General features: G+C 31.6%; 1 protein-coding gene and 2 long non-coding RNA genes across 3 annotated transcripts; all 3 read right to left on the reverse strand.

Moving 5' to 3' along the window:
* LOC139524432 (acetylcholine receptor subunit alpha-1-B-like) lies at positions 1-2933 on the reverse strand. Its single transcript, XM_071319209.1, has one exon. The coding sequence runs from the start codon at positions 2741-2743 to the stop codon at positions 1574-1576; it is 1170 nt and encodes a 389-aa protein (XP_071175310.1). The 5' UTR covers positions 2744-2933; the 3' UTR covers positions 1-1573.
* Positions 2934-16713: 13780 nt separating this feature from the next.
* LOC139524433 (uncharacterized) lies at positions 16714-19517 on the reverse strand. Its single transcript, XR_011664793.1, has 2 exons — positions 19161-19517; positions 16714-18168 (listed from the first exon to the last, which is right to left on the reverse strand). It is a non-coding gene; the product is annotated as an uncharacterized lncRNA (long non-coding RNA).
* Positions 19518-21673: 2156 nt separating this feature from the next.
* LOC139524434 (uncharacterized) lies at positions 21674-24352 on the reverse strand. Its single transcript, XR_011664794.1, has 2 exons — positions 24183-24352; positions 21674-22929 (listed from the first exon to the last, which is right to left on the reverse strand). It is a non-coding gene; the product is annotated as an uncharacterized lncRNA (long non-coding RNA).
* Between the last annotated feature and the right edge of the window lie 361 nt (positions 24353-24713).

The raw sequence follows: 24713 nt of genomic DNA on the forward strand, positions 1-24713 counted from the left end.
AAACTGTACAAGTTACTTTGGTACATGCATGAGCATGAAGGTTATAATTTCAAATGGTTTAACTATGTAAAATCTGTGTTTAATGACTGTGGCTTTTGTGAAATATATAATATTCCGGAGCAAGTTGATTATAATTATATTAAAACTAATGTGAGGCAGCGTCTCCAGGACCAGTTTATTCAAAAATGGTTCTCTGATATAAATAACTCATCAAGGGGGGGATTTTATTTACACTTTAAAGAAGAGTTTTGCTTCGAACCATATCTGTTAAAATTAAGGCGGGGTCATAGAGTAAATATATGTAAACTAAGGGTATGTAATATTAATAAACACAATTGATATTCATTTAAAAAAATTGTTCCTTCACCAGAATATCCTACTAGAAAAATACTCTAATAAAGTCATAAATATTTCAGTGTGCCTCATGGTTAGTTTTTATAACAAAAGGTAGTACCGTATTTTGTATAATTGATATAATACTTTAAGATGTTTAAAAATATATTCTGTAAACGGCGATAATCAAGTTTGATCCATGTCCCATCGCCCATTACAGCTACGCTGTGTATAAAGTATGCATTGTGTAAATTCCCGCTTGTTAAACATTAGTTGAAATGGTATAAAAATGAAGAACAATCCAATTGAATAAGAGATGAATTGGTAGTAGAGCTGATTTTTTTATAAGAGATTATCGAAATGTTCGTCAGTGAGTAACATCCATCCTCGCTTTTACACCGAAAGTCTTCTAGGGTCAAAGTACGGTCTACGTAACTGTATAGTTAATCTCTATTATCGATATGTAAGACTCTCTCCCGGATATAGACTATCATACAAGTATATGACTTGTTATATATCAAAGTATTAGAAATATCGAATTTACATCAAAGTATTAATGATTTAATTTGAAGTATACAATATTTGTTCCTGTATGTTACAGTATTGAGATAAGAGAAAAATGTCGAATAACAAATGATATATCATTATTAATTAAAGGCGATAAAATAAGGGGACAAATAGTGAAACTTTTAATTTTTGGTAATGAATATGGTTTGCACTAAACCGAGTTATCCAGTTGTTATAATCTGCTGCTCTACGATGACTCGCGAGTGGTAGAGGCGATCATGGGAATCGATTAATTCTATCTTAAGGATAACTTATGATGTATGTTTTGGAAGTTCCACAAAGTACGAGTGCTATTGTACATTGTCACAATATCCCGATTATTTATGAACGTTTACAGCGTTTAATTGTTTATTCGAATCTAAGCACGAGCTCGATACAGAAAATATGCATACATATTTAATATAAGCATGTACTTGGTTAATATTATAAAGAGTTTAAAGGATAGTTCATACCTAAACTTCATTTTCATATGTCCAGGTTTATAATTGTGAATTTCTTTGTAACTGAACATGTTCACTGCATTTAACCTTTGTGTCATTTCCGATCGGTGTCTTGGTTAAGAATTTGTCGCCTAAGAAAAATACGAAATAGAAAAACTGATTACAAAAAAAAAAAAAAAAAAAAAACAGACTTGTAGACGTAATTGAGTCCATTAAATAAGTCAAGTTGATATTTAAAAAAGCGCAAAAGAAAAATAACTAAAAAATATAAGAATAATTGCAATGTATGTTCCATAGAAAATCAAGGAATCAACTACGGCCGACCCATACTTTGCTTTTTTAAGAAGTTCCTTATTTTCATCAATCTGTTCAACACTTTTCTTCCTCTTATTCAATCTCTCAATAAAATAATTCATTACATATCCTAAGTTTTTGTCATTTTCGAGATAGAAGTATTTTGCACTGACGATAGTGCCAATCACAATTGTTCCACTGATTCCGATCATAGCTATCATTACTATCAATAAGACGCTCATTGGTTTTGACGAAGTCGGAATGGATGCAGACGCAAGAGTTAAAAATATTGTGTACGACAATAGAAGAGTCACTGACAAAGACACGCGTTCTCCAGATTCGACCGGAAGTAAAAATACCAGAGGATTCAATAACGAAAATAAAAGAGTTGGTACAATGATCATTATTGTGAAATATAATGGTTCGCGTTTAATCGTAAGTTCCACGTAAAATAGACTGTACACATTATTATATATATCAGTTCTTGTAGAATAATCCTCCAGTTTCCAGTCCGAGTGTGGTGTGAAAAAACTCAATAGAGCCTTGTCGAAAAGGGAGTTTAGTGTCAGTAGATTTGCATGGAACCCCCATGGAATAAAAACAAGAGTGCACGTTTGTCTGTCGAATGGGAATTTTGATATATCAGTTTGACATTTAGCATTTAGAATTCCACCAGAATTGTAAGCTACTTGTCCTGTGTATGAAATCATCGCCGGGAATTTAACACCATCTCCAACAGGATTCATTGAGTCGACTCTGTTAACAAGAAACAGTGATGGTAGCCATACAGAGTCTGAATCAATAGCAGTGAAATCCACATTTCCGTACATAGTTGAATTCCACTTGAGGTCCGGATCTGTCCAATTGGTATACAATGCTCCTGTTACAGAAATGCTTTCTTCTACCTCGTTAAATGAATTCAACGACGTCAAGTAAAAAACGATACCTATCTCCAACTGTTTAGATGTATTCTCTATTGGAATCACCTCTTTTTTGTAGTTATTGAATAAATCTGTATGTAACGCTTTCAAATCAGCACTTGTCTGTGCGTGAACAATGTTAGTAAATGTAAGCAACTGTATTAATAATCCAATGTTCCGGAATTTCATTATTTAGTTTTATGTTTCAACAAAATGCTAAATTTGCTAAACAACCAAGTTTTTAAATATTAAAACAAAGCTATAGATGTTCACTGTTCATCCAAAAAGATAATACTCTTCCAATTGATTCTAATAAATATAACAAAAACAATCAACAGACAAAGAAGAGTATCGAGTCAGAATTATAACAAAACGCATAATTAAGTAATGAATGAACCCAGATCGATTTTATTACTGTACAAATACAGAGTAAACATATCTAACGGCTCTGGGAAATTTAGAATTTTAAAACATTTATATAAACATCCTTTAATCAATACATTTTCTTTCAACAATCCATTATATGTTATGTATGTATGCATAGATGAAAAACAAAATATTCAGGATCCTAACTGTTATTACGACAACACACAATACAACTAATTGTGAATGAACACATAACGACATCAATGTATTGCGATCGCAAGGGATCAACACATCTGGCAAATAGTTACTGACAATTAAACAAAAACGAGACTGTATGATAAAGTAGCGTAGGCAAAGAAAATTGCTCTGTGCTGGTAGTCATGGAATTTATTTTGTTTGAATTGAAATATTTATTTTGTATAAGAGAACATTGTCTTTTTTAACGTCAGAACGTTGTACAGCATTGTCTTTTTCAATTATCAATTTTTAGGTCCAATGTTGTTGCTGTTAGGATTAGTCAATGGTTAAAACAGTCATTAATTGAGCTAACGTGGAGGAAAGAAGTCTGCACAATAATTGTAATTAATCGACATGAAGGCCATTCGAAAATACATTTCTTTACCAAATAATTTTAAAAAGGACCATTTATAGAGAGGATAACAACTTACACTGTGCATACTATCTTTAGGACAAAGATCAATTTGATTTTGACAGTTAGAATCTCTTTATTCTGAGTTATAGATAAAATCTAAAATTTAACCCTGGTATCTATGATGTTTTTCTTGGGACGATGCAACTGCTGGTAGAGTTTTAATTCACCGATGGTATAATCAGCCAAGTAGTCAGCACGTCTGTGCTGACATGTATTATCATTGTTATGGTCATATTTATAAATTAACTGTTTTACAAAACTTATGAATTTTTGAAAAACTAAGGCTTTTCTACCTCAAGAATAGATAACCTTACCTGTATTTGGCAAAACTTTTAGGAATTTTGGTTCTCAATGCTCTTTAACTTCGAACTTTATTTGGCCTTTTTATCTTTTTTGATTCGAGCGTCACTGATGAGTCTTTTGAAGACGAAACGTGCGTCTGGCATATATATAAAATTTAACCCTGGTATCTATGACGAGTTTATATACATACTTATACAAAGCTTACATGCAGTTTATATGTATTCATATTGGCACTTATTGCACCAGACTTGTGTTTGGACTGTTATGAATCAGAGTTTTCGACCAACCTCAGTAAAGACCCGTCTTAGCTGAATTTAATTGAACACATTGCAATATCTTGATAATATTATTTTGTTGAATAATCAAGAATTTTCTAAATATTCTGCAGAAATTTACCAAAAGGAACTTACTTTAAATACTTTTTCCCGACTGTTTATGACGTCTTTTCTAAATACATTGGATGTTAGATGTGTACTGAATGTTAATTTAGTCTGAGATGCATGATTTTTGTTTATATAAGGTGTTATTGGCTTTGAACTAGTAACGCGGGTACTTTCAGTTCTGTACTTAATGTCTTTTTGTTGGGATCTACAAGTTCCAGTCCACGTCCCCTCTTTGTATTTGTTTGGTGTATTCATTCTTTGTATTAATCTTTAAAGTAAAGCAAAGTTATGTTGCGCTTATTGTGTACTGTTACTCCACTGGACCATGTTTAAAAAGGGTTCAGCACCCGATAATGATTAACGCCAGATTCTGTAATGGGGCTGTCCCGAGACAGGAGCAATTTTGATTAAGTGGTTGTTGTTTGTTGCTGTGTCACATATTTGCTTTTCTTTCATTATCTTCTTATATAAAACAGGCCATCAGTTTTCTAATTTGACTTGTTTAATATTTTGTCATTTTGAGGCCCATGCAGTATCAGTTTCGCTCATTTATAAATGCCTTCACGGTGACATATACCATTAGTTGTTAATTTCTGTGTCATTTGGTCTCTTGTGAAGAGTTGTCTCATTGGCAATAAAACACATCATATTTTTTTTTAAAATTATACGTTTTGATTATTCTGTAGATTTGAAGTAAATATATATAATCCCGAAAAAAATATCATCTTTTTTTCGCAACACGATCGATTGTTTCTAGGTTCTCCTTAGATGACACAAAACATCAGTTAGATTTAAGGGTGATATTAATCTAGGTAACCATCGGTGACAAGCTATGCCATTATCTTTAAATCGTCGTATTTCATATCTTAGTGTACACAGTTAATCCCTATTAAAGATATATAAAACTGTCACTGGGAGATAGAAATACTAACAAGTATAAATATCAAAGTATTAGAAATATCGAATTTACATCAAAGTATTTAAGATTTAGTCCAATGTATACAATTTTTGTTCCTGAGAAGGAATGTATTAAGATAAGAGAAAGTAAATGCAAAATGTCAAATGATAAAAGATTTGTATGGGAAAAAAGTAGAATCACAAATATACTGAACTCCGAGAAAAATTCAAATCGGAATTTCGCTAATCAAATGGATAAATCAAAAGCTCAAACACATTCAATGAATGGATAACAACTGTCATATTCCTGGCTTGGCACAAGCCTTTTCCTATGTAGGAAATGGTGGATTGAATTTGGTTTTAAAGCACCAAACCTGTCGGATCGTATTCAACATATGGGTACTTAAAGAAGTTAACACATGAGGGGGGTCAAATAAATCAGTTTGTGAAACTCATCAGTTTTTGGTGATGAAAATGATTTTAACGTTGACAGTTCTTAAACATTCTTTGCTTTAGAATATTTTGCTTTGAGTGTTCCTTGTAAAGGTAAATCCAGAAAGCAGATTCGGACGCATTCAATTTTTAATGTTTTATTTTCCTTTTGTTGTACTGAACCGAATAATTCAGTCCTTATATTCTGCTGCTTCACGACGGCTCGAATGGGAAAGTCGATCAGGGAGAGGGACCGAACTACTGTAAACCAATTTATTTTCGCGGATTCTCTATTTCGCGTTTATACCCAGCTAGTCAACTTCGCGGCGATTTTATTTCACGATTTTCTTATTTACTCAATGCTGTTTGATAGGGAAATATCCAAGTTATTCCTTTTCGCGACAATTTAATTTCGCGTCATTTTTCTACTCGCGAAAGTCGCGAAAATAAATCGCTCGCGAAATTAAGTTGGTTTACAGTATTCGTTTCAGTGTTGCACGACGTGGGTTTTCAGCTTTCATATAACAAATAAAAATCTATTGAAAAACACATGCATCACAATATTGAGTATGGTTATCCGAAAGAAACTTTATTGAAATAATATTTCTACATTTATATAATGTGTGTCCAAAATCAGGAACCTTTTGTTTAGTTCTTCTCCTTATCTGCTATCGTAATATTTGTCGTCGTTAATTGTTTTTATCGTGCATCAATTTGTTGTTTTTTTTGTTTATGTGATTGTCATGCCGAAGCATATTATATTTTACACTGATTAGAAGAGAACAAAAACCCCTGTTAAAGTTAATATGCCTATATTCTATTACGTCTGACTCGTCTGTTTTTGACGGTTTGTCAATATGTTTGTCCTCATTTGAGGCTTTTGTAAAAAGTGATAAAACTATTTTTTTTGATTTTTTCCGGGATAGTAATGTTTTGTCTATTCTATCGTTATAAATTTTATATAGCTTAAATGTTTTGATTTTTATAGAAAATCTGTTTTCATGGTGTGAACTGGTCGATTTCACGGTAAAGGCGCAATAACATGCGTAACGTCTATACGTATGGTTGTACCGGAGCATTTAATAACTAGCTATGGTATATATAAGCTTTTCTCAATATTTTAGCAGTACGTGACCTATAGTTTATGTAACCTCATCCTTTGCTCTCTGATGGAAAGCTGTCTTATTGATTATCATAAATAAACAACATTTGAAGATAAAAATCAATGCTGAATTCAATTGAAGTGTCCCGAAGTGTTTTTTTTTTCATTAAAAAAGGTAAATTAATCTTTTATTTATGATTTTAGATTATTGGACTTGTGATATTTGCACTGGGAATGGTACTGATGTTTGGATTTGAAAAAGTCAAACCTTATCTCGATGATGCATTAAATATTGTGAAAAGTGGAATTTCAGAAATAATGAAATTTTTTTTTTAAGTATATAACAGAATGTTATTGGAGATCTCTTATCGTTTTCAAATGTGTTGAAAAAGATAGGAGTTGGGCCACATACATACTGAAACATCCTTTCCTTTTTGTTCCTTTTTTTTACTTCCCCCTGTAGTTCCTAAAACGTTACTTTAAAAAAATTAACAGCAACAGTTTATAGCTTAACTGTTCAACCCACCATTTTTTTTATAATGTCCTGTACCAAGTCAGGAAAATTGTCATTGTTTTATTATAGATGGTTTCTGTGTGTATTGCATTTTAGTGTTTCTGGTGTGTCGTTGTTCTCCTTTTATATTTGATGTGTTTCTCTCAGTTTTAGTTTGTAACCCAGATTTGTTTTTTCTCATTGGATTTATGAATTTCGAACAGATAATAAATGCCAGATAATGAGAAGATCAAAAATATATGAGAACGGTTCTTAAATATTACGCTGCTACTCCGTACAGTTTTGACATTGGTCCCATCGAATATGGCAATATTGAAAAAAATGTTAGGGTCGCATTATAAACATGTTCATTATATATATGCGGTTGATTTAATGAAACATAATGAGAATAGTAAAAATCTACATGAAAAAGAATTTTAATAACATTTTAAAACGTTCATTTATAAGAGGTCACAGTTGAAGTATTATAAAAGTATACGTGTAGCCTCTGTAAACACTGTTACTTCCACTAGGCTTGGTTTTAATAGTTAAAGCCTGGTTATTATATCAAAATTTCTATACGATCCCACTTTGATCATGCATTTTATGGGGAATTTTATGTTTACAATTGATTAATGAGATTGTACCGTATGTTTGCAGCAAGTGTCTTTCTTACACTCCTTAAAAAAGGCTAAACAAATTCATGGTATGCTATTCCTTTTTTTTTAAATAAACAGTGGTGGGATTAATTCTCTTAGGTATAGAAACTGAAATTGTACAGCAGTAGTTGGCGATGGGAAAGTTCATCTTTAACTAAATCAGTTAAAGCACGTTTTTGCAACTCAGAGGTCCAATGTTTTGATTTGAAAGCGCAATAAATTTACTAAAATTAAAAGAAAGAAAAAGAAGGGTTAAAAGACAGTTGAAAGACTGTTTTAGTCAATGAAAGTACAGATGATAACAAGGAAACGGTTACCGATGGTCATATTCTCCACTTGTTAACATTCAGGAGCCTGTTATTCAGTGGTTGTCGTTTGTTTATGTGTTACGTATTTGTTTTTCGTTCATTTTTTTTACATAAATAAGGCCGTTAGTTTTCTCGTTTGAATTGTTTTACATTGTCTTATCGGGGCCTTTTATAGCTGACTATGTGGTATGGGCTTTGCTCATTGTTGAAGGCCGTACAGTGACCTATAGTTGTTAATGTTGTGTCATTTTGGTCTTTTGTGGATAGTTTTCTCATTGGCAATCATACCACATCTTCTTTTTTATATTATCATCTTATTGTTTTGATATGTAACTTAAACTGAATATGATAATGAAATCGTAAACCTTTCCATTTCGTAGCTTCAGGAAATTTAGGTGCACCGACACTATCTGATAGTGATTTGAAGGAAATCTACGAATTGATGGAGATAGCAGAGAGCATCCTGAAAGATGTTGCTATAGCGCTGATAATTGTTGGGTCTGTAATGTTGGTTATTGTATTGCTTGGATGTTGTGGAGCTTGTTACAAAATCAAGATATTCCTATTTCTTGTTAGTTTTCAAAATTTAGATATGAACGTTCTGTATCTGCTATTTCTGTATATTCACGTGACAAAATCTTACATCGTCACAGTTTGTTTCATCATATCAAACTGTAACATCAGTCAAGAGTTTTATTAAATTTTCTTATACTCAGTTTGAGTTTATCTTAGTAGCACAATGAGATTCAAACGTATCCATAGTGTTTACTTTTCGATTTCAAAATTATCACATTCTAATTGTAAAGTTTAATATAAGAAGATGAATTGATCATTTTCACAATAACACAGTCGAACGTACGTTTTCAGAATATCTCCTAAAACATCAGCTTTTTGAATAAAAACTAATATAACACAGCTTGTTTAATGATTTTAAACTGCAACTCCTTGGGAATACAACTTATCTTGGAGCGAGTGCTTTTGTATCCGTTGGTGCATAGGTGATTCTTTTAAATTACATTAATTAGGGATCATTTCTCTCCAACAATATTTTTGATTTCCTTTAAATGAAATTCAATTGTTTTACTGTTCCTTTACCTTATGTATGAAACAGTTGTATGAATATCAAAAGGCAATGGCATTGAATTCTGATATGTTGGAGTATTCATTACCTTACTGACATTTGTGACTTGACTGTCAATCTGCAACAAATATCCTATTTGTTTTTCGAAAATATATAAGAATAATTTACAAACTTATATTGCAGTACAGTGTAATTATATTCATACTTTTAGTAGCCATGGTTACCGTAGCGGGTTTGTACTTGAACAAAAGAGAAATAGTAAGTAAACAATTTTTCTTAATTGTACAACAAAATAGTTTTATTTTATTTCAATACGGTGTAACTGTATTCACAATCAAATATAATCATCAGAAGAAATTGCCTCTAATTAATCAAATTAGCTAATGTAACGAATCTACAAAATCCAACCTTACACTAAGTAAAAAAATAAACGATATTGAGGTTAATAAATACTGATTTAAAGAATGACTTAAACCTATTTTGGTTGACAGATAACTCTTGCATGTGAGTTAGTGTTGACGTTTGTACTGTAACCACAGGCGAAAATCTGTTCAATAGTTACAGTTTGTGCTTATAGAAAGGAAAGCTAATAAAAGTGTGTATAGTTTGTATGCTGAACTCTTAAAAATTACATCATGGAACACAAGTAGACTGGTTCGCTAATATAAAAACAAGAAGATACAGCATAACTACCAGTGAGAGAATAACTCATCAGAGATAAAATCACAAAGATATTTTTGAAACTTGAAATAACATGGTTACTTAAGCTAGAACACAGGTATTCAAGAGGGAATATGGGATTACTTTACACCAGGTGATGGTAATATTAATTATATGGAATGAATTTTTATGTGACGTTTTGTCTATAGTACTGGACCGGATAAAACTTCACTCATGCATTTCTTTGTTTGAAACAATGATAAATTCAGCTCCAGTTTTTAAAGACTAATAGAAGGAAATCAGTGGTGGTATTACACCTGATGACTATTATGTTTATATGCAATTAATAGACATTGATAATTTAAGTTAATGAACAATGTAAGGACAACTTAGTCAAGCTGACATAGATCGCTTTATATTATGTTGTATACAATTAAACATGTGAAGATATTAATTGTATAAAAAATAGGACAATGATGTTTTAACTATCGTTTTTTCACTCTATTCTGTAAGATTTATATTTTGATCCTGCCAATTAGAAACACAAAGACAAAGAAATTGACATCTAATCATTATAATTTCTAAACATGAGAAAGAAAAAAAAACATTCTATTGTACATTACTTAACAAATGTTTAATGGTTAATTGACCAATTATGTTTGATCTAGATATACACTTTTATGCGACTGCATTTTTGCAAGAACACCCATATAACTTTGATAAACAAAACGACACTAAACGATTACGAATGGATCTTTTAATTGTTTTGTAATAATTGCCAGGCCCTATCAACGCAGTAAAAATTACGAAAAACTCCCACAAATCAGTAGAAATTACGAAAAACTCCCAAATCCCAAACATTGCAAATACTTAATAGCGTTTTCAAATATTTCATAGGGTTGCTATGACGTGCTGTGGTCATATGTGGAGAAATACAATAAAAGTGTGATGACTGTTGTTATACTGATGTCATTGATTGAGGTAAGCTTAATATTCATTGATAATAATTATTATAGTGATGTTGATTATCAAAACTGAATCTAAGACAACAACAAAAAAAAAAAAAAAAAAAACATTCCCAGGAAAAGCTAAGAATTGTCATCTGCATTTTACTTTTTTAAAAAGAGAATATTGTGAATATAGCACTAGCAAGCACATAAGTAGAACTACTTTGCTATGCATTGCGTCACTGATATATTCTAAATATATGAGTTGATTAAACTGGGTAAAATGTGAATATGTCCACGTTAAAGAAATATTTGAAGATTTTTCAATATTCAAACTGCTAACATAAACAAAAGGCAACCGTAGTATACTGGTGTTCAAAAGTCATAAATTGAGAGAAACCATATCCGGGTTACAAACTTAAACCGAGGGAAACACAAGGGAAACATTAAACCACGATAACATTGAAATAAATGTGCTCCTCAAGCAAACTGTAGCTTTATGTCAACTTACTGATCAGACTTCTATTCTGGTATCTAAATATCGTAAACGCCCTCGAACATGTCCATAGTGAATTGACGTTGATCTTTAAACTTATGTGATTTCGTTTTCAGTCGTTTTGGTACTGTTGTGTATCTTTTGGTCGTTTTTGTTTTTCTTCATGATGCTGTCAGTTAATTTTCGACTTATCATATATTTCACCTCTGTTCACCAAAAACGACCAGCAGTAAAAACATGGGAAGCAAAGAGCACTGCATTTTGGGAGAGTGGTATTTTTCAGAAACAGTCATTTCAATAAATCAGATACTAATTACAGTGCTCATACCATGTGTTTTGAAATAACCGTCATCTTATACACTCAAAAGAGAAAAAAAGGCGATAGCTTAAAATTTATAAATGTTAACTTAAACGAATGGCGTTTTAAAAATCATATCAGTATCATACTTTAGGGACGTAACGTATACAATCAATATGAATCACTTTAAATACTGACTTATTGGTGGGTATATCAAAAATACTGACTTATTGGTGGGTATATCAAAAATACCAAACTCAAAGGCTTTTATAAAGGAAATTCAAATTAAAACTACCATAACAAAACAATATCAATCAGCAGAACAAGTGGAAACAACTGCCATATTCCGGACTTAGTATGTACAGTCATTTTCTAAAACAAAAACAACAAATATTTCTGTTTCATCTTAAATTTTGATTTAAATGTAATTGCTGTTAGGTCTAGTAAAGATAGACTTGCATTTACAAAAAAGTTCTAGTGTATAAACAATTCAGAGGAAAAAAGCCACGCTTCTTGTGTTCTTTTCATCATTTTTTAAAATGATATTTAGGCTGTAATCATATTTCTTGGTTGCTTGATAGGATGTAAAGAAGGAGAAGATAAAGTAGGACAGAACTGTTTTGGAAAAGGATTATGTAGCTGGTCTATATAACTATACATTTTTTGTTTATTTTTGTTTTGTTTATAATTTTGTTAATATAATTGACAAATTGATCGTAATGGTGAAAAGTCTTTAAATACCATAATTTTGAAAAAAATATGATGTTAAATATACCATGACAATGATTGTGCCTCTTAATTGATATCGCATTCCTTTCTTGGTTTTCCGTTACGTCATGAATGACTCATGATATAGTAAAACCAATTTTCACAGGAAAATTCATTTAACCTATCGTAAAATCATAGGAAATTACGTTATTCATTTTAGATTAATTGATGGCGGAATATTTTCTATTGTAATCGATAACTTTTATATTCTTTTAATATTTCATTTAAACAAAATAACCTGCATAAAAAGCAGGTAAACATTTTTTTGTAAAATAAGCATCGACATTGATACCATGAGTAACACATTTATGATTGATGAATGAACGTTGACGTTGATATATATATTAAATTTATATCTGTCATATCTAATACATTGATAATGCAGTGTCACCCAACTTAAAGTATACAATCGATATGAATCAATGTGAATGTAAACAAAAAAAGTAGAAAAATTTCATTATCAAACTCAGATGTTTCAAATCATATGACAATTAAGAGACTAAGGAAACAAAAATTTGCTCACCTCATGTGTCAAAGTCTACATCCGTAGTCAATAGTCAGCTGATACATGTATCATTCCATGGAAGAGCCAATTAGACATTTCCTTATACAATAGATACTTTTCCAAGTTCAGATTTTACAAAATAAGCAGCACGTACAATCGACAAAAATTCTGTTTTAAACCGTGATCGTTGAACAATTATGGTCAACCATAATCTATCAGCATGCCATAAATATTTTTTATTTCCTTTCCTAGGAACATTTTGTTTTTGCTGCATCCGTCCGTTCATTCAATGTAATAGTCCATCAGTCCGTCTATTTGTTCGTATGGTGTTAGTTAAGGTAGTTTTTGATAAAGTTGAGGTCAAATAAAATTGACACTTAGTACATATGTTCCCTATGCAATGTTTCTAATATTAATGCAAAGTGCAAGTTTTGACCCTGATTTGACGGTCCACTAGAACTGAACATAGAAAATAATAGAGCGTGTATGGGCAACTGTATACTATGGACACATTCTTTTTTAAATTCATTCATATCTAATGCATTTAAATGAAAATCTTGATGTATCACAACGATCTTGCTTCTGCTTCTTATTGAACTTTTAAACTTGATACATGGATAGGAAAAAATGTATGACACATATGTGCAAGATGCTTTTAACATATACATTCAGTTTACTGATTCCAACATTCGTTTTAAAAATGCTTATTAATATTTGTTATCTATTGGTTTAATATATTTTAATGTGCCAAAATATATGTATGTTGTTGAATGATTAAAACTATTGTCTAATAAATGAATACCAATTGTGTTAGTTTATGCGAATCACTGTAAACATATCAGTAGATTGAAAAGAGGATGCATGTATAATATTTGCCGATTTTGACCTCTGCCATAAAATTGGAACATTTAACAAAGTTAACCAACAGTCGAGAAGATCATATAATGATATATGTCTATTTTTGATGAAAATAATGAAATATATATAAATATGATTAAGAGGCAGGTGCAGTTATCTATTTCTCTTTCCGACTACACGTATAACAAGAGCTAGATTTCTTTGTTTTACGAATTTTGTCATAGCCATACTGCGGTATCTCCATTGATCTACAAACTTCTATTGCAGTATAATATATAATAGTTTATCGATCTACTCAGAAACTAAAAGTTCAGAGAATAATATTGTAATAGTAGGGTACTCAACTTTTTTCAGACATTCTTGTAATACCTCAAAACTTTGGCGATGTGAACTAAACTAGAGGCTCTAAAGAGCCTGTGTCGCTCACCTTGGTCTATGTGAATATTAAACAAAGGAAGCAGATGGATTCATGACAAAATTGTGTTTTGGTGATGGTGATGTGTTTGTACATCTTACTTTACTAAACAGTCTTGCTGCTTACAATTATCTCTATCTGTAAAGAACTTGGCCCAGTAGTTTCAGGGGAAAATGTTAATAAAAATTTACAAATTTTATGAAAATTGTTAATAATTGACTAGAAAAGGACAATAACTCCTTAGGGGGTCAATTGACCATTTCGGTCATGTTGACTTATTTGTAAATCTTACTTTGCTGAACATTATTGCTGTTTACAGTTTATCTCTATCTATAATAATATTAAAGATAATAACCAAAAACAGCAAAATTTCCTTAAAATACCTATTCAGGGGCAGCAACCCAACAACGGGTTGTCTGATTCATCTGAAAAGTTCAGGGCAGATAGATCTTGACCTGATAAACAATTTTATCCCTGTCAGATTTGCTCTAAATGCTTTGGTTTTTGAGTTATAAGCCAAAAACTGGATTTTACCCCTATGTTCTATTTTTAGCTGTGGTGGCCATCTTGATTTGATGACCGGGTCACCGGACACATTTTTTAAATTATATTCCCCAAAGATGATTGTGGTCAAGTTTGGATTAATTTGGCCCAGTAGTTTCAGAGGAGAAGATTTCTGTCAAAGATAACTAAGATTTACGAAAAATGGTTAAAAATTTACTATAAAGGGCAATTACTCCTAAAAGGGACAACTGACCATTTCGGTCACGTTGACTTATTTGTAAATCTTACTTTGCTGAACATTATTGCTGCTTACAGTTTATCTCTATCTATAATAATATTCAAGATAATAACCAAAAAACAGCAAAATTTCCTTAAAATTATCAATTCAGGGGCAGCAACCCAACAACGGATTGCTCGATTCATCTGAAAATTTCAGGGCAGATAGATGTTGACTTGATAAACAATTTCACCACATGTCAGATTTGCTCTAAATGCTTTGGTTTTTGAGTTATAAGCCAAAAACACCATTTTTCTACTATGTTCTATTTTTAGCCATGGCGGTCATTTTGGTTTGTTGGCCGGGTCAAGCCACACATTTTTCAAACTAGATACCCTAATGATGATTGTGGCCAAGTTTGGATTAATTTGTCCCAGTAGTTTCAGAGGAGAAGATTTTTGTAAAAGATAACTAAGAATTACGAAAAATGGTTAAAAATAGACTAAAAAGGGCAATAACTCCTAAAGGGGTCAACTGACCATTTCGGTCACGTTGACTTATTTGTAAATCGTACTTTGTTGAACATTATTGCTGTTTACAGTTTATCTCTATCTATAATAATATTCAAGATAATAACCAAAAACAGCAAAATTTCCTTAAAATTATCAATTCAGGGGCAGCAACCCAACAACAGGTTGTTCGATTCATCTGAAAATTTCAGGGCAGATAGATGTTGACTTGATAAACAATTTCACCACATGTCAGATTTGCTCTAAATGCTTTGGTTTTTGATTTATAAGCCAAAAACCCCATTTTACCTCTATGTTCTATTTTTAGCCATGGCGGCCATCTTGGTTGGTTGGCCGGGTCACGCCACACATTTTTTAAACTAGATACCCCAATGATGATTGTGGCTAAGTTTGGTTTAATTTGGCCAATTAGTTTCAGAGGAGAAGATTTTTGTAAAAGTTAACGACGACGGACGACAGACGACGACGGACGACGGATGACGGACGCAAAGTGATGAGCTTCGGGCCAGGTGAGCTAAAAATGAACAGTTTATGTTTGCCTTCTTTTATTTTAAATTATATTATTCTGGAAGTTATTGATGGACTGTGATTTCATACAGAAAAGTAAATAACTATATTCTTTTTTTACCTTTATTTGTTTAAATAAATGTACCATGATTTGTAAAAAATATGCCTGTTGTTCAAATCTGAAAAAAATGTCCTGAATTTTCAAGTTTAATGCCAATGAAATATAATACACATTTATGAATAATCTCGATAAAATATATCTTTAATTTAATGTGCAGACGCAGTCCGTTATAAGTTTTCCTTTGAAACAATGTCATTTTGTTCTTCTGCTGCAAAGGGTGAACATTCCTATTTTGCTTTAAAATGATTTGAAAAGTAATATCAATACTTTATATTGATAATATATATGAATCATATATTGCGTATTACTTAAACTTTTAAGGTCTTGATAATCTTTAATCTATGCAACATATTCATTTCAAACTAACAGAAGGATGAGTCAATTAAGTCGTTGCTCATATAAACTGTTTTCACAGTTCAAATGAAATACCCGCATTTCAGAACAAATATAAATATATATATCACTGTTTTCCAAATTATGAATTTTTGTAATACTAAGGTTTTTTCTACCCCAGAAATGGATTACCTTAGCTGTATTAGACAAAACTTAAAAAAATTTTGGTCCTAAATGCTCTTCAACTTCGTCCTATATTTGACCTATTAAACTTTTGATTCGAGCGTCACCGATAAGTTGGCGTAAATACAAAATTAATCCTAGTTTAATCTATGATAGTTTATTCACAGGTTCAGAGTAAAGGAAATGTCATACAAATATAAATATGAACTACATGTATTTTTCTATTTATTCATGACCGAATACATCAGAGAAATATAAAAATACAAAAACGTGGAACATTCATACTAACACTAAATTAATAATGTTGACTCAAGTTATTAATTTCATAAATTTGTCTCGAACTGTATCTCCTACTTACATACATTTGATAATGACCTTAAGGTGCTTTAACTGTTACGTAATACTTCTTTTTTATTAGGATTTCAATTTTATTTCAATTTGAAGTCAAATTATATAATATATTCGTTGTGTAGGTGATTTAGATATAAAAAGAAGATATGGTATGGTTGCCAATGAGACAATTATCCACAAGATACCAATTGAAATAGAAATTCACAACGATAGGTCACCGTACGGCCTTCAACAATGAGCAAAGTCCATACCGCAAAGTTTGTATGAACACCGTATGTCCTTCCACTTCATTTTTCTATATTGATTTCTTCTGTCAAAATATTTTTTTTCTACACAATGGTCAGATATGTTTTGTTTGTTTGCTATCTTTCCTTTTAGGTTTTGCTTGGCAAATCATTTTCCATGGAAGAACAACGATAACATCACACGAAGTTCCTTTTTATGAATTATCGGTAGCAGTTGCACAAGATTTTTTCTTCGAAGTCTTGTTTTTATTGTAACAGATTACAAAAAAGTTGGCTATCGTAAAAAACAAAATTATTTTAGCATAAAAAAAAAGTGAAAATATTAAACGTTCTCAAATATGTTATGAATATTCTAGATCATAATATTTTCATTAGAATGTATCATTCATTTTCTTTAAAAACTTCCTTTCCTTCTGTTTTTATTTACCAAGCCTGCTTACAACCAAAGCACATTACACACTAAAAAATTAATTGAAAGAGTTTGAGAATGAAATATATTTGAGGGCAAAATAAAAAATGCAAATGACTTCATCAGAAATGCAGAATGTTTGACCAATTTCTTGTACTTAAAGCGTACGTCTTATCAGTAAGAATGAAACAGTTTTGAGAATGTCATTATCATGTGATGCAGTTCTCAGAAAGATGTGGTTTCCCTTTTGAACGTCAGTAACAGCGACGGTCGATGATGACGATTCTCGCACTGTATTGGAACTGCCGTATCTATTGTTGGTTGTGACAGAACTTGCAGCAGTCATCAAAGTACCAACAACTCTATCTTCAACCATGAGTTCCGTTCTTGCGGTCTCGTTGGTGCCAATTGTCCAGAAAGCCATTATTCTTCCTGAGAAAGGTGCAATGTATATTCCATCATTCTGATTATAATGATTTCCAGGGTTGATTTGAGGTCGGTCGAAAATAACAGTCACTTCATTGCTGACATCTTTCATGCTCTCAGATAATGTAACGTAAAGCACATCTTGGTCTTTTGTGAGGTGATTGCCTGTTGAGAAAACAAACCACTTTGTTCAGTGAATAACAAATTTCTTGAATGACCTATATATATTTAACGACAAAGGTGACCACGAGGTCGTTTAAGATATACCCAATCACTTTCTTAACTATTTCTAACTTTTGCAATGAGGGAAACTTTTCTTAAAGTGTTGATTGAAGAACAATGGTTTTAAATCACAATAACAGTATTTGAATGACGGTATACATACTTCTGTTGCCTTTAGGTATGAATAAAGTTTGTAAAAAAGGTTGTAATAATCAATGTCTCTTTGTTGATGTATAAAAAGTTTTTGTCTTCCCCTACAAGCCAAGAAATATAGCGAAAAATCGAATATTAAAAAAAAAACAATAAAAAATATAATTATGTCCTCAATGTTCTTCAACTTTGTACTTGTTTGGCTTTATCATGTTTATAACTATTTTGAAATGAGCTTCTCTGATGAGTCTTATGTAGACTATATATAACCCTGGTACTTTTGATAACTTTGTATCAACAAACTGGAAGTTACTGTATAGCTGATATAATCAGTTCAACTTATTATAAATTTATTATTCAACTTACATACAATCAATCCCCATACAAATATCTTATCATGCTTTATTCTAAAACAGTAATTTCAAACGATTGTTACGGAAAACGAACGGACGAGGTTATATCAGCATACCTAACCACTAAGAGGATTTACGGTATAATTATACGTCAAAAATAATTGGTAGCATTCTATACTGTTCACGAAAAATCCCATAGTAAAGAACAAAATAAAAGCTGAAACACATCAAATTGTAGATAAGAACTGTCATATTCTTCACTTGGTACAGGCATTTTATTATGTAGAAAATGGAGGATTAAACCTGGTTTTATAGATTGCAAAACATCTCCATTGTATGACAGTCTAAGTTAAAGGTTTGGACATACGGAAGTACCAAATAACAAGCTCAAACCAAACAAACATAGAGTAGTGAAATGAGTGATATACTTACTTAAATTTTTCAATTTGTTTTCTAAATCTTCAACTGCTTTTACAAGGTCGGCAATGGCACTTTCTTCTGTATTATTCCCAATTGCTATACAATCATTCAACAAAAAAATCCACATAAAAATAATGAAAACTTGAAACATACTGCTCGATAGTACGTGCCAGCTATAATACGCCTCAACAAAATTGGTCGAAGAACTCTATATTTTTAAGTTTGTTGTTTCTCAAGAGAAACGGGAAACATATTATTTGTAATGTTTCCGTTTACGTTCAATTGTGCAACAATTTCAAACTTTATATTTCCGTTTTGTTTTGTATCTTTATTCGTGGGAAGTTTGGCAGATTACCTAATAGACACCATGTGCTACATACACTAACAAGTGAAAACAGTTATCATTATGAACAATAAGTGTGCAAAACACTTGAACCAGATTCAAATGATGAGTGACAGTTTTTTTAGCTCACCTAGCCTAAAGGCCAAGTGAGCTTTTCTCATCACTTGGCGTCCGGCGTCTGTCGTCGTCGTCGTCGTCCGTCGTCGTCCGTCGTCGTCGTCCTGCGTAAACTTTTACAAAAATCTTCTCCTCTGAAACTACTGGGCCAAATTTAATCAAACTTGGCCACAATCATCATTGGGGTATCTAGTTTAAAAAAGTGTCCGGTGACCCGGCCAACCAACCAAGATGGCCGCTATGGCTAAAAATAGAACATAGGGGTAAAATGCAGTTTTTGGCTTATAACTCAAAAAACCAAAGCATTTAGAGCAAATCTGACAAGTGGTAAAATTGGTCATCAGGTCAAGATCTATCTGACCTGAAATTTTCAGATGAATCGGACATTCCGTTGGTGGGTTGCTGCCCCTGAAATGGTAATTTTAAGGAAATTTTGCTGTTTTTGGTTATTATCTTTAATATTATTATAGATAGAGATAAACTGTAAACAGCAATAATGTTCAGCAAAGTAAGATCTACAAATAAGTCAACATGACCAAAACGGTCAGTTGACCACTTTAGGAGTTGTTGCCCTTTATAGTCAATTTTAACCATTTTTCGTAAATTTTAGTTATCTTTAAGAAAAATCATTGGGGTATCCAGTTAAGAAAATGTGTCCGGTAACTCGGCCAACAAACAAAGATGGCCGCCATGGCTAAAAATAGAACATGGGGGTAAAATGCAGTTTTTGGCTTATAACTCAAAAACCAAAGCATTAAGAGCAAATCTGACAGGAAGTAAAATTGTTGATCAGGTCACGATCTATCTGCCCTGGAATTTTCAGATGAATCGGATAATCGGTTGTTAGGTTGCTGCCCCTGAATTGGTAATTTTTAGGAAATTTTGCTGTTTTTTTGTTATTATCTTGAATATTATTATAGATAGAGACAAAGTGTAAACAGCAATAATGTACAGCAAAGTAAGAACTAAAAATAAGTCACTATGACCAAAATAGTCAATTGACCCCCTAAGGAGTTATTGCCCTTCATAGTCAATTTTTAACAAGTTTCTTAAAATTTGAAGATTTTCAATAACATTTTCCACAGAAAGTACTGTTATAGATAGAGATAATTGTAAGCAGCAAGCATGTTGAGTAAAGTAAGATCTTCAAACACATCACCATCACCAAAACACAATTTTGTCATGAATCCATCTGTGTCCATTGTTTAATATTCACAAAGACCAAGGTGAGCGACACAGGCTCTTTAGAGCCTCTAGTATTACTTATGTAATATCGTCCAATTTTTGATAGTTTCCGTTAGTTTATTGAAAACTTACACATGCTCTTAACAATTTGTTCTGCTAAAAACTTTGGGTGTAAAAGCGAGGATGGATGTTACTCACTGACGACCAGTTCGATTATCGCTTATAAAAAAATCAGATCTACTACCAATTCTTCTCTTATTCAATTGGATTGTTCTTCATTTTTATACCATTTCAACTAATGTTTAACCTGCGAGAATTTATACAATGCATACTTTACGCACAGCGTAGCTGTAATGGGCGATGGAACATGGGTCAAACTTGATTATCGCCGTTTACAGAATATATTTTTAAACATCTTAAAGTATTATATCAATCATACAAAATACGGCACTACCTTTTGTTATAAAAATTAACCATGTATAGGTCAATGTGCTCGTGTTCGAGATATAAACCATTGAAATTTTGCTGGGAAAATGTTCTCTCTTGATTTTTCATAGCTTTATCAAGTTTAAGTGCTCAAAAACTATTAAAAAATATCAAGGATTTCATAAGACTTTTACAGAAGGTTTATAATTATACATGAAAAAGATTTATAAAAGGAAAAAGTGGGTAAATGGGCAATTTTTTTAAGGCATTCAAATGGATAAAACCAGAGGATACCGAAAACCTGACAAACATTCCAAAAACAGAACAAGCGAACATCCTTAACTGCAAAACAATTCATTCTTTATCTTGTACTTGTCATGTAGTATATTTAAAGTAACTGCTGATTGTAAGTCAGCATTTAGGTAGATTACCAATAATAAAACAAACGATGTGATACAGATAATAAATTTAATTAAGAATAAGAGACAACGCAAAGTTAACTGAAATATTTGAAAAATATTCTAGGTTATAACATGTATAACACATTAGTTAAGGACGAAAATTTACACATAAGCTATTTTTTATTCAGGCTATCAAAATTATTGTTATTTTATATACCTTCATATTCTTTTTTAGTGATAAATAAGGTCAAAACTTAAAACATTTCCTAAACCTTTCGGTTTCTCGGATATTACATCCTTGATTTTATAAATGCAGTTGGAATATCTTTTGAGCAAAATATTAGAAATAGAACATTTTATATTTTCATAATAATAGAAAGAATCATTTTGTTGGTTTATTTATCTAAATAAAGAATTCATTAGTAACTTGTTCATCAAAATGATAAAAGTAATCTTTATATATAATTAAACCCAATGTCCTTTTAAAAAAGGGTTCATGTACTCGTTCTACAGCTAATGATTGAAATCAATTGAAAATGTAGCGTTTCCTTATCACTGGTCCACGTTGTAAGAAAAAAACGTTATACTTTGGCGACGTCATTGTCTCCCCTTTAGCTCTATTATATCATTCAATCAATGTTGACATCTGAATACTTATTTATACAGAATATCTCAAATACAAACTCAATTTTAAACTAAATACTACGATAATACGGCTTCAGTAAGCGTGAAAACAAAAGCAACCAAAAAGAACATTTGATTAAAATTCCACTAAAAAAATTGCTTAATGGTTTGAGGATGAAATTGATTTAAGACACAATTGTTAATAATAATTGCTTAAACTGAAATGCAAAATGTTTAACCATTTCCTGTACTTAAAGCGTACGTCTTATCAATAAGGATGAAACAGATTTGAGAATGTGATTATCATGTGATGCAGTTCTCAGAAATATGTGGTTTCCCCTTTGAATATCGGTAACAGCCACGGTCGATGATGAGGATTCTTTCACAGTTTTGGAATTGCTATATCCATTGTTGGTTGTTACAGAACTTGCAGCAGTCATCAAAGTAGCAAAAACTCTATCTTCAACCATGAGTTCCGTTCTTGCGGTCTCGTTGGTGCCAATTGTCCAGAAAACCATGACTTGTCCAGAGAAAGGTGTTATGTATATTCCATCATTTGGATTATAATGATTTCCCGGGTTGATCTTTGGTTTGTCAAAAATAACAGTCACCTCATTGCTGACATCTTTCATGCTCTCAGATAATGTCACGTAAAGCACATTTTGGTCTTTTGCGAGGTGATCGCCTGTTGAGAAAACAAACCACATTGTTCAGAAAATAAAAAAAAATCTTGAATGACCTAAATATGTATGTATATACATATACTTACAAGACTACATGAAATAGGCATGAACACAAGGTCGTGTAAGGCAAAGTTGGCTTTAAATGAATTTGGCTATTTATTTTAGGTATTTTTTAAATATAGCTCTTCAACGGTCTCGGTACTTATACATCTTCAGATTTGAAATGTTTGGCTTTGAGCGTTGATTAAGGTAAATCCAGAAAAGCGCTTCGGACATTAAAAAATTATTAAACGTATTGTTTTCAATTTTTTACATCACTGGGTCGATACCTCTGCTGGTGGACTATTAGTCCCCGAGGTTATCATCAGCTCAGTAGTTTGTACTACGGTACTGACATGATTTAACAAACTTTACTAAAATTGTCCGTTTATAAATTTTGAAATTATTAAGAAACTAAGGTTTCATCTCCCTCAACGTGTTGTTTTCAATTTTTTGTGTAACCCAAATCACTTTCTTTTCAGTTTAAAACAATTTTTAAAAGTCGGCAGAAGAACAAAGGTTAAAAACTATAATAACGGTATTTGAACAAAGGTATACTATTATACCTTTATAGCATAAATATAAATTTATCAAAAACAGATTTGAATAATCAACGTCTCTTCGTTGATGTATAAAAAGTTATTATTTCCCTTCTAGTCAAGAAATAAAAATCCAATATTTTATGAATATGATAAAACAAATGAATCAACAAACAGGAAGTTACTGTATAGATGATATAATAATCTGTTGCACAGTTCAACTTATTATAAACTTATAATTCATCTTACATACAATCAATCCCCATACAAATATCTTATCATGCTTTATTCTAAAACAGAGTAATTTCAAACGATTGTTACGGAAAACGAACGAACGAAGTTATACTAGCATACCTAACCAATCAGAGGATTTACGGTATAATTATACATCAAAAGAAATCGGAAGCATTCTATACTAGTTACGGAAAGTCCCCAAGTAAAGAACAAAATCAAAAGCTGAAACACATCAAATTGTAGATAAGAACTGTCATATTCCTCACTTGGTACAGGCATTTTGTAATGTAGAAAATGGAAGATTAAACCTGGTTTGGTAGCTAGCGAAACATCTCACTAGTATGACAGTTGTATACACTAAGAGTTAAAGGTTTGGACATACGGAAGTCCTAAATAACAAGCTCAAACCAAACAAACATAGAGTAGTAAAATGAGTGATAGACTTAAATTTTTCAATTTGTTTTGAAAATCTTCAACTTTTTTTTCGAGGTCGGCAATGGCACTGTCTTCTGTATTATTCCTGATTGCTTTACAATCATTCAACAAAAATATCCACACAAAAATAATAAAAATTTGAAACATACTGCTCGATAGTACGTGCTATTTATAGTACGCCTTAACAAAAATGGTCGAAGAACTCTATATTTTTTTTCCCAAGTGTGAAAGGAAACATATTTGTATTGTTTCCGTTTTAACTCAATTGTGAAGCAATTTTGATAATTGATATTTCCGTTTTGTTTTGTATCTTCATTCATGGGAAAATTTGCCAAACAACCTAACAGACATCTCGTGGTGCAGACAATAACAAGTGAACACATGTGTCAAAATCAACAAATCATGTGCAAAACCCTTGTACCAGAAGCAAATGAACAATGAGTGTTTGTTACATAAGAATAAAGCCCAATTATTGATAGTTTCCATTTAATATATTCAATACTTTCAAAGACACTTAATTAGTTTTTAAAAGACCGTGT

Source organism: Mytilus edulis, chromosome 5 (genome assembly GCF_963676685.1).
Source record: "Mytilus edulis chromosome 5, xbMytEdul2.2, whole genome shotgun sequence".
NCBI lineage: Eukaryota > Metazoa > Mollusca > Bivalvia > Mytilida > Mytilidae > Mytilus > Mytilus edulis.

What these genes read in the sequence shown, in the direction of transcription:
- LOC139524432 (XM_071319209.1), bottom strand. Translation starts at nt 2,743, where the DNA reads ATGAAATTCCGGAACATTGGATTATTAATACAGTTGCTTACATTTACT.